Below are 11,708 nucleotides of genomic sequence, written 5' to 3'. Positions count from 1 at the left end.
TAGAGAAAAAACTACAGTGGAACGTAATTCGTTATGCTTTATATTTTATTTCAGCTCGAGTCAAAGAGTATAGTTTCAGTATGGTTTTAGTTTTTCAAATGTTTTTGTTAATTATTTTATTTAAGTTTACTAAATTGTTTTTACAAGTTTAGTTTTTATTTCAGTTTCTGTTTACTTGGAATGGGGTGTGAGGTAAAGCACATTCAAGTCCAGGCATCAAGTACTCTCACTACCACCAGCGTCGACATTGTGCCAAAAGTCCAAAGTTAGAAATTGTATCTTACATTTGTTTATTATTTTTGGGAGAATTGCCATATCTTTCCATTCTGATTACGTTATTTAACAGTATTTAACAGTTTTGACAAATGTAATTTATATTTAACGACATCACCAGCTGTTTGTAAAAGAGCCGGAAGTTGAAATACAACCACATTGTCTGTCCCTTGTTGCCAGATGGCATAAGGGTGATACAGCACCCACTAACTGACCTCTTCTTTTTCCTGTTTCAGGAACTGTGTTCTTCCTCACATCATCGAGGCGAAATACCTGGATATCATGGACGCCCAACACATGTAACTACAGACACTTAACACATGTAGCTACAAACACATAACAACACATGTAACTACAGACACATAACACCACATGTAGCAACAGACACAGACCAACACATGTAACTACAGACACATAACAACACATGAAACCACAGACACATAACACATGTAACTACAGACACATAACACATGTAACTACAGACACATAACACATGTAACTACAGACACATAACACCACATGTAACTACAGACACATAACAACACATGTAACTACAGACACATAACACATGTAACTACAGACACATAACACATGTAGCTACAGACACATAACAACACATGTAGCTACAGACACATAACAACACATGTAACTACAGACACATAACACATGTAGCTACAAACACATAACAACACATGTAGCAACAGACACATAACAACACATATAACTACAGACACATAACAACACATGTAGCAACAGACACAGACCAACACATGTAGCTACAGACACAGACCAACACATGTAACTACAGACACAGACCAACACATGTAGCTACAGACACATAACAACACATGTAGCTACAGACACAGACCAACACATGTAGCTACAGACACATAACAACACATGTAGCTACAGACACAGACCAACACATATAACTACAGACACGGACCAACATATATAACTACAGACACATAACAACACATGTAGCTACAGACACATAACAACACATGTAGCAACAGACACATAACAACACATGTAGCGACAGACACGGACCAACACATGTAGCTACAGACACATAACACATGTAACTACAGACACATAACAACACATGTAGCAACAGACACAGACCAACACATATAACTACAGACACATAACAACACATGTAGCAACAGACACAGACCAACATATATAACTACAGACACATAACAACATATATAACTACAGACACATAACAACACATGTAGCTACAGACACATAACAACACATGTAGCTACAGACACATAACAACACATATAACTACAGACACATAACAACACATGTAGCTACAGACACATAACAACACATGTAGCTACAGACACATAACAACACATGTAGCGACAGACACATAACAACACATGTAACTACAGACACATAACAACACATGTAGCGACAGACACATAACACATGTAGCGACAGACACAGACCAACACATGTAGCGACAGACACAGACCAACACATGTAGCGACAGACACAGACCAACACATGTAGCGACAGACACAGACCAACACATGTAGCGACAGACACAGACCAACACATGTAGCGACAGACACATAACAACACATGTAGCGACAGACACAGACCAACACATGTAGCGACAGACACAGACCAACACATATAACTACAGACACGGACCGACATATATAACTACAGACACGGACCGACATATATAACGACAGACACGGACCGACATATATAACTACAGACACGGACCGACATATATAACTACAGACACGGACCGACATATATAACTACAGACACGGACCGACATATATAACGACAGACACGGACCGACATATATAATTACAGACACGGACCGACATATATAACTACAGACACGGACCGACATATATAACTACAGACACGGACCGACATATATAACGACAGACACGGACCAACATATATAACTACAGACACGGACCAACATATATAACGACAGACACGGACCAACATATATAACTACAGACACGGACCAACATATATAACGACAGACATGGACCAACATATATAACTACAGACACGGACCAACATATATAACGACAGACACGGACCAACATATATAACTACAGACACGGACCAACATATATAACTACAGACACGGACCAACATATATAACTACAGACACGGACCAACATATATAACGACAGACACGGACCAACATATATAACGACAGACACGGACCAACATATATAACGACAGACACGGACCAACATATATAACTACAGACACGGACCAACATATATAACGACAGACACGGACCAACATATATAACTACAGACACGGACCAACATATATAACGACAGACACGGACCAACATATATAACGACAGACACGGACCAACATATATAACGACAGACAAGGACCAACATATATAACGACAGACACGGACCAACATATATAACGACAGACACGGACCAACATATATAACGACAGACACGGACCAACATATATAACGACAGACACGGACCAACATATATAACGACAGACACGGACCAACATATATAACGACAGACACGGACCAACATATATAACGACAGACACGGACCAACATATATAACGACAGACACGGACCAACATATATAACGACAGACACGGACCAACATATATAACGACAGACACGGACCAACATATATAACGACAGACACGGACCAACATATATAACGACAGACACGGACCAACATATATAACGACAGACACGGACCAACATATATAACGACAGACACGGACCAACATATATAACGACAGACACGGACCAACATATATAACGACAGACACGGACCAACATATATAACTACAGACACGGACCAACATATATAACGACAGACACGGACCAACATATATAACGACAGACACGGACCAACATATATAACGACAGACACGGACCAACATATATAACGACAGACACGGACCAACATATATAACGACAGACACGGACCAACATATATAACGACAGACACGGACCAACATATATAACGACAGACACGGACCAACATATATAACGACAGACACGGACCAACATATATAACGACAGACACGGACCAACATATATAACGACAGACACGGACCAACATATATAACGACAGACACGGACCAACATATATAACGACAGACACGGACCAACATATATAACGACAGACACGGACCAACATATATAACGACAGACACGGACCAACATATATAACGACAGACACGGACCAACATATATAACTACAGACACGGACCAACATATATAACTACAGACACGGACCAACATATATAACTACAGACAAGGACCAACATATATAACGACAGACACAGACCAACATATATAACTACAGACACGGACCAACATATATAACTACAGACACGGACCAACATATATAACGACAGACACGGACCAACATATATAACGACAGACACGGACCAACATATATAACGACAGACACGGAGCAACATATATAACTACAGACACGGACCAACATATATAACGACAGACACGGACCAACATATATAACGACAGACACGGACCAACATATATAACTACAGACACGGACCAACATATATAACGACAGACACGGACCAACATATCTAACGACAGACACGGACCAACATATATAACGACAGACACGGACCAACATATATAACGACAGACACGGACCAACATATATAACTACAGACACGGACCAACATATATAACTACAGACACGGACCAACATATATAACTACAGACACGGACCGACATATATAACGACAGACACGGACCGACATATATAACTACAGACACGGACCGACATATATAACGACAGACACGGACCGACACATATAACTACAGACACGGAGCGACATATATAACTACAGACACGGAGCAACATATATAACTACAGACACGGACCAACATATATAACGACAGACACGGACCAACATATATAACTACAGACACGGACCAACATATATAACGACAGACACGGACCGACATATATAACGACAGACACGGACCGACATATATAACTACAGACACGGACCGACATATATAACGACAGACACGGACCGACATATATAACGACAGACACGGACCGACATATATAACGACAGACACGGAGCAACATATATAACGACAGACACGGACCAACATATATAACTACAGACACGGACCAACATATATAACTACAGACACGGACCAACATATATAACTACAGACACGGACCAACATATATAACTACAGACACGGACCAACATATATAACTACAGACACGGACCAACATATATAACTACAGACACGGACCAACATATATAACTACAGACACGGACCAACATATATAACTACAGACACGGACCAACATATATAACTACAGACACGGACCAACATGTATAACTACAGACACGGACCAACAATATATAACTACAGACACGGACCAACATATATAACTACAGACACGGACCAACATATATAACGACAGACACGGACCAACATATATAACTACAGACACGGACCAACATATATAACTACAGACACGGACCAACATATATAACGACAGACACGGACCAACATATATAACGACAGACACGGACCAACATGTATAACTACAGACACGGACCAACATGTATAACTACAGACACGGACCAACATATATAACGACAGACACGGACCAACATATATAACTACAGACACGGACCAACATATATAACTACAGACACGGACCAGCATATATAACTACAGACACGGACCAACATATATAACTACAGACACGGACCAACATATATAACGACAGACACGGGCCAACATATATAACTACAGACACGGACCAGGATATATAACGACAGACACGGACCAACATATATAACGACAGACACGGACCAACATAGATAACGACAGACACGGACCAACATATATAACGACAGACACGGACCAGCATATATAACGACAGACACGGACCAACATATATAACTACAGACACGGACCAACATATATAACTACAGACACGGACCAACATATATAACTACAGACACGGACAAACATATATAACTACAGACACGGACCAACATATATAACTACAGACACGGACCAACATATATAACTACAGACACGGACCAACATATATAACGACAGACACGGACCAACATATATAACGACAGACACGGACCAACATATATAACTACAGACACAGAAAAACATAAATAACTACAGACACGGACCAACATATATAACTACAGACACGGACCAACATATATAACGACAGACACGGACCAACATATATAACTACAGACACAGACCAACATATATAACTACAGACACAGACCAACATATATAACTACAGACACAGACCAACATATATAACGACAGACACAGACCAACATATATAACTACAGACACGGACCAACATATATAACGACAGACACAGACCAACATATATAACGACAGACACGGACCAACATATATAACTACAGACACAGACCAACATATATAACTACAGACACGGACCAACATATATAACGACAGACACAGACCAACATATATAACGACAGACACGGACCAACATATATAACGACAGACACGGACCAACATATATAACGACAGACACGGACCAACATATATAACTACAGACACAGACCAACATATATAACGACAGACACGGACCAACATATATAACGACAGACACAGACCAACATATATAACGACAGACACGGACCAACATATATAACGACAGACACGGACCAACATATATAACGACAGACACGGACCAACATATATAACGACAGACACGGACCAACATATATAACGACAGACACGGACCAACATATATAACGACAGACACGGACCAACATATATAACGACAGACACGGACCAACATATATAACGACAGACACGGACCAACATATATAACTACAGACACGGACCAACATATATAACGACAGACACGGACCAACATATATAACGACAGACACGGACCAACATATATAACTACAGACACGGACCAACATATATAACGACAGACACGGACCAACACATATAACTACAGACACGGACCAACATATATAACGACAGACACGGACCAACATATATAACGACAGACACGGACCAACATATATAACGACAGACACGGACCAACATATATAACTACAGACACGGACCAACATATATAACGACAGACACGGACCAACATATATAACGACAGACACGGACCAACATATATAACGACAGACACGGACCAACATATATAACGACAGACACGGACCAACATATATAACGACAGACACGGACCAACATATATAACGACAGACACGGACCAACATATATAACGACAGACACGGACCAACATATATAACGACAGACACGGACCAACATATATAACGACAGACACGGACCAACATATATAACGACAGACACGGACCAACATATATAACGACAGACACGGACCAACATATATAACGACAGACACAGACCAACATATATAACGACAGACACGGACCAACATATATAACGACAGACACGGACCAGCTCCTGGATAGATGGACTCTGTGATTTGTTTTTCTTCGAGTACAAAACGGAACAGAGGACAAGAGAGACATAGAAACTGTCAGATTGTGTAGTAGATAATAGCATCCATCTATCTCTCCATACAGGTGAAGCACTGGAACAAAGGGATGGAGGGAGAGGTGAAGAGAGGCAGAGCGAGAGAGTGAGAGAGAGGTGCACATCAGGACCTGTATGAACAGACAGACCAGGTGTCTCCTCTCTCTATCAGCAGGAACAGGTCTGGACCAGCGCCAGGTGATCAAAATCCAGGACCGACCTGAACTCTGTTCCACCTCTTCTCCCCACAGCTTCTTAGAACTCCAGTCCAGTGCCACGAAACGCCGTTCCTGCATTTGTATTATTCTCTGTTGTTGGTCTGGTTTGTTTATGTAAGGTTGTGCCATGGTTGGCTTGGCAACATGTAGGACCTCAGAGATTTGTCACACTCTCCGTCTGGTGCTGATCTCTCAGTGACTCTGATACGGTGCCAACATTTAGAAAAACATATTACTGAGTGTGAATGCAACAATTTGCATGCCTTCACACAGACACAACCTCTCCAAATCTCTCTCTCCCTCTCTCGCCCTGTGTCTCTCTCTCTCCCTGTCTCTCACTCTCCCTCTCCCTCTCTCACCCTGTCTCTCTCTCTCGCCCTGTCTCTCTCTCTCGCCCTGTCTCTCTCTCTCACCCTGTCTCGCTCTCCTTCTATCTCTCTCGCCCTGTCTCTCTCTCTCTCTCCTTTTCTCTCTCTCTACCCCTCTCTCTCTCTCTCTCCCCCCCTTGTCTCTCTCCCCCCCCCTCCCCCTCCCTTAAGATAAGTAATAATTATGTAAGATGACACCACAGACCAAAATTATAGTTTAACATTGATTTGATTGTGAATACAGTATATCATAGCAGTATACACATATTTTAGATGTTTTAAGAAAGGTTAATTTGGATAAATAATACCGATGTGGACCTCATCAATATTAATGTATGTGCTCATTTGTTCCTGACTCGGAAGGAGCAATATGAGCCAGTCTTGATGTTTTACAAATATATATTTTTTTACAAAATGTTTTTCAATATCTGCTTACCATTCCTTCTTACATATTGCATCTGTGTTTACAAGACCAGCAAGACCATGGAAAACAGTTCTCTAATAACTTACTGTAATTGGGGTGGCAGGTAGCCTAGCGGTTAGAGCATTGGGCCAGTAACCAAAAGGTTAACAATACAGTTCTCTGATAACTTACTGTAATTTTAGATTTTACATGTGACATTCCTAATTGCAGGGTAGACTGGCATTGGTTTGCTAGTGATCATGTCTTGGAATTAATTGACAGAGAACAGAACTTCCGCAATGTTACTTTTGTACCTTCTGGCGGAGCTGGAGTAACACAGCCTTGGGACGGATGTAACACAGCCTTGGGACGGAAGTAACACAGCCTTGGGACGGAAGTAACACAGCCTTGGGACGGAAGTAACACAGCCTTGGGACGGAAGTAACACAGCCTTGGGACGGAAGTAACACAGCCTTGGGACGGAAGTAACACAGCCCTGGGACAGAAGTAACACAGCCTTGGGACAGAAGTAACACAGCCATGGGACGGAAGTAACACAGCCCTGGGACAGAAGTAACACAGCCTTGGGACAGAAGTAACACAGCCATGGGACGGAAGTAACACAGCCCTGGGACGGAAGTAACACGGCCTTGGGACGGAAGTAACACAGCCCTGGGACGGAAGTAACACAGCTTCGGGACGGAAGTAACACAGCCTTGGGACGGAAGTAACACAGCCTTGGGACAGAAGTAACACAGCCATGGGACGGAAGTAACACAGCCCTGGGACAGAAGTAACACAGCCTTGGGACAGAAGTAACACAGCCATGGGACGGAAGTAACACAGCCCTGGGACGGAAGTAACACGGCCTTGGGACGGAAGTAACACAGCCCTGGGACGGAAGTAACACAGCTTCGGGACGGAAGTAACACAGCCTTGGGACGGAAGTAACACAGCCTTGGGACGGAAGTAACACAGCCTTGGGACGGAAGTAACACAGCCCTGGGACGGAAGTAACACAGCTTTGGGACGGAAGTAACACAGCCTTGGGACGGAAGTAACACAGCCTTGGGACGGAAGTAACACATCCTTGGGACGGAAGTAACACAGCCCTGGGACGGAAGTAACACAGCCTTGGGACGGAAGTAGCACAGCCTTGGGACGGAAGTAACACAGCCTTGGGACGGAAGTAACACAGCCTTGGGACGGAAGTAACACAGTCCTGGGACGGAAGTAACACGGCCTTGGGACGGAAGTAACACAGCCCTGGGACGGAAGTAACACAGTCCTGGGACGGAAGTAACAGGTGGCGAGAAGTTTACAATATCTGTCTTATCTCCATGTTTCTGGTTTGTAATGCTCGTTACTTTCAAATGTCAGACACCATTTCATGTTATGTCGATTTGAATAGTTAACGCTATAGGTTTGAAATGTATGAAAATGAACCATGCGTCAACATCACAATGCTGTGTAACAACTACATTTTGCCTTACAATCTTAATGTGACTACAGTGGATGACATAATAGCTATATTGACCATAATTTTCATCTCTCTTAAAATGGCACTGTGGTAGAATATCTTTCTCACCATTTTCAATGACTATTCATGCTTAGCCAATCAAGTGCTCCAGCTGTCCTTGTCATGTGCTCCTCGTGTCTTGATGGAATATTAGCCCTACCAATCATGTGCTCCTCGTGTCTTGATGGAATATTAGCCCTACCAATCAGGTGCTCCTCGTGTCTTGATGGAATATTAGCCCTACCAATCAGGTGCTCCTCGTGTCTTGATGGAATATTAGCCCTACCAATCAGGTGCTCCTCGTGTCTTGATAGAATAGTAGCCCTACCAACCAGGTGCTGCTCGTGTCTTGATAGAATAAACTATTTTATTCTCTTCATAAACAGCAAACTCATCAGACTTATCACATTTCTTGTCACACCCTGATCTGTTTCACCTGTCCTTGTGATTGTCTCCACCCCCCTCCAGGTGTCGCCCAACTTCCCCATTATCCCCTGTGTATTTATACCTGTGTTCTCTGTTTGTCTGTTGCCAGTTCGTTTTGTTTCATCAAGCCTACCAGCGTTTTTCCCTCTGCTCCTGTCTCTCGATTGTTCCTGTTTTCTAGTTTTCCCAGTGTTGACCATTCTGCCTGCCCTGACCCTGACCCTGACCCTGAGCCTGCCCCTAACCCTGACCCTGACCCTGACCCTGACCCTGACCCTAACCCTGACCCTGACCCTGAGCCTGACCCTGACCCTGAGCCTGACCCTGAGCCTGAGCCTGAGCCTGAGCCTGACCCTGAGCCTGAGCCTGACCCTGAGCCTGACCCTGAGCCTGAGCCTGACCCTGACCCTGAGCCTGAGCCTGAGCCTGACCCTGCCCTGCCCTGACCCTGAGCCTGCCTGTGGTCCTGTACCTTTGCCCTTTCTGGATTACCGACCTCTGCCTGCCCTGGACCTGCTTTTTGCCTGCCCCTGTTTGATTAATAAACTGTTGTTACTTCGTCATTGTCTGCATCTGGGTCTTACCTGAAACGTGATAACTATAGTGGGCTTATTGTAACTGAGTGACTGAGACTTGTAAAAGTGTGGTTTAAATAAATGTACATATATTGATTGCTAGGCATACAAATAAGATCAATGATTGATAGGTATGGCCCAACCTGTCTAGATTGTGAACAGCTGACTCTTGGCAGAATGCATTGCTTGACTGCCGTGAGGGTGATGAGCACAATATTGTTCATGAACTACTGCCATTGCCATTTTATGGGCTCCTAACCAACTTTTCATTTACCAACAAGTTATTTTGTTTGTTTTTCCACATTGTTTGTAACTCATTTCGTAAATAATGTTGCTGCTACCGTCTCTAATGACCCAAAAATAGCTTCTGTACATCGGAACAGCGATTACTCACCTCCAACTGGACCAAGATGTTTTCTTTAATGAGTCTGAAGCAAAGGATATACTGCTTTGTCAAGACAAGGCCCAAATCCCTGTCATCCGTGTGAAGAAAAGATGGACAAAAAGATGGAGGGCGGGGTGCCTTGTAAGAATTTGCAGACGAGGAGGTAAACCACCACTACCCTCCGTATTATTGGCCAACGTGCAATCATTGGAAAACAAACTGGACGATCTATAATTAAGACTATACTACCAACGGGACATAAAAACTGTAATATCTTATGTTTCACTGAGACCTTGCTGAAGGACGACACAGATCATATAGAGCTGGCTGGCTTCACCGTGCATCGGCAGGACAAAGCAGCTACGTCTGGTAAGACGAGGGGTGGGGGTGTGTCTATTTGGTCAATAACTGCTGGTGCGCAATGTCTAATATTAAAGAAGTCTTGAGGTGTTTCTCGAGATAAGCTGTGAACCACACTATCTACCAATAGAGTTCTCATCTATATTATTCGTAGCCTTCTATTTACCACCACAAACCGATGCTGGCACAAACCGATGCTGGCACTAAGACCACAGTCAACAAGCTGTATAAGTCCATAAGCAAACAAGAAAATGCTCATCCAGAAGCGGCGCTTGTAGTGGCCGGGACCTTTGATGCAGGCAAACTTAAATACATGCCAAATCTCTTCACGACTGTCTTGGTGTGCTTGGTCCATGTTAGTTTGTTGGTGATGTGGACACCAAGGAACTTGAAGCTCTCAACCTGCTCCACTGCAGCCCCATCGATGAGAATGGGGGCGTGCTCAGTCTTCTTTTTTCTGTAGTCCACAATCATCTCCTTTGTCTTGATCACGTTGAGGGAGAGGTTGTTGTCCTGGCACCACACTGCCAGGTCTCTGACCTCCTCCCTATAGGCTGTCTCATCGTTGACGCTGATCAGGCCAACCACTGTTGTGTCA

The 11,708-nt window shown here is 43.2% G+C and overlaps 1 protein-coding gene across 3 annotated transcripts in view; it reads left to right on the top strand.

Moving 5' to 3' along the window:
* Positions 1–11,226, top strand: part of slc4a11 (solute carrier family 4 member 11) — a 195,683-nt gene extending 184,457 nt beyond the window's left edge. For 2 of the 3 annotated variants that reach the window (XM_055862413.1, XM_055862414.1), the window contains exons 18-19: positions 510–572; positions 6,907–11,226. In XM_055862413.1, coding sequence (XP_055718388.1) covers positions 510–572; positions 6,907–6,966 — 123 coding nt within the window. In that variant the 3' untranslated portion in view covers positions 6,967–11,226. Of the gene's footprint in view, positions 1–509; positions 577–6,906 lie in introns of those variants that run through there. The other variant, XM_055862415.1, reaches the window with a different exon arrangement.
* The last annotated feature ends 482 nt before the right edge of the window (positions 11,227–11,708 follow it).

This window comes from Salvelinus fontinalis, chromosome 15 (genome assembly GCF_029448725.1).
Source record: "Salvelinus fontinalis isolate EN_2023a chromosome 15, ASM2944872v1, whole genome shotgun sequence".
Classification (NCBI taxonomy): Eukaryota; Metazoa; Chordata; class Actinopteri; order Salmoniformes; family Salmonidae; genus Salvelinus; species Salvelinus fontinalis.
This window is presented reverse-complemented; position numbering and strand designations above follow the sequence as displayed.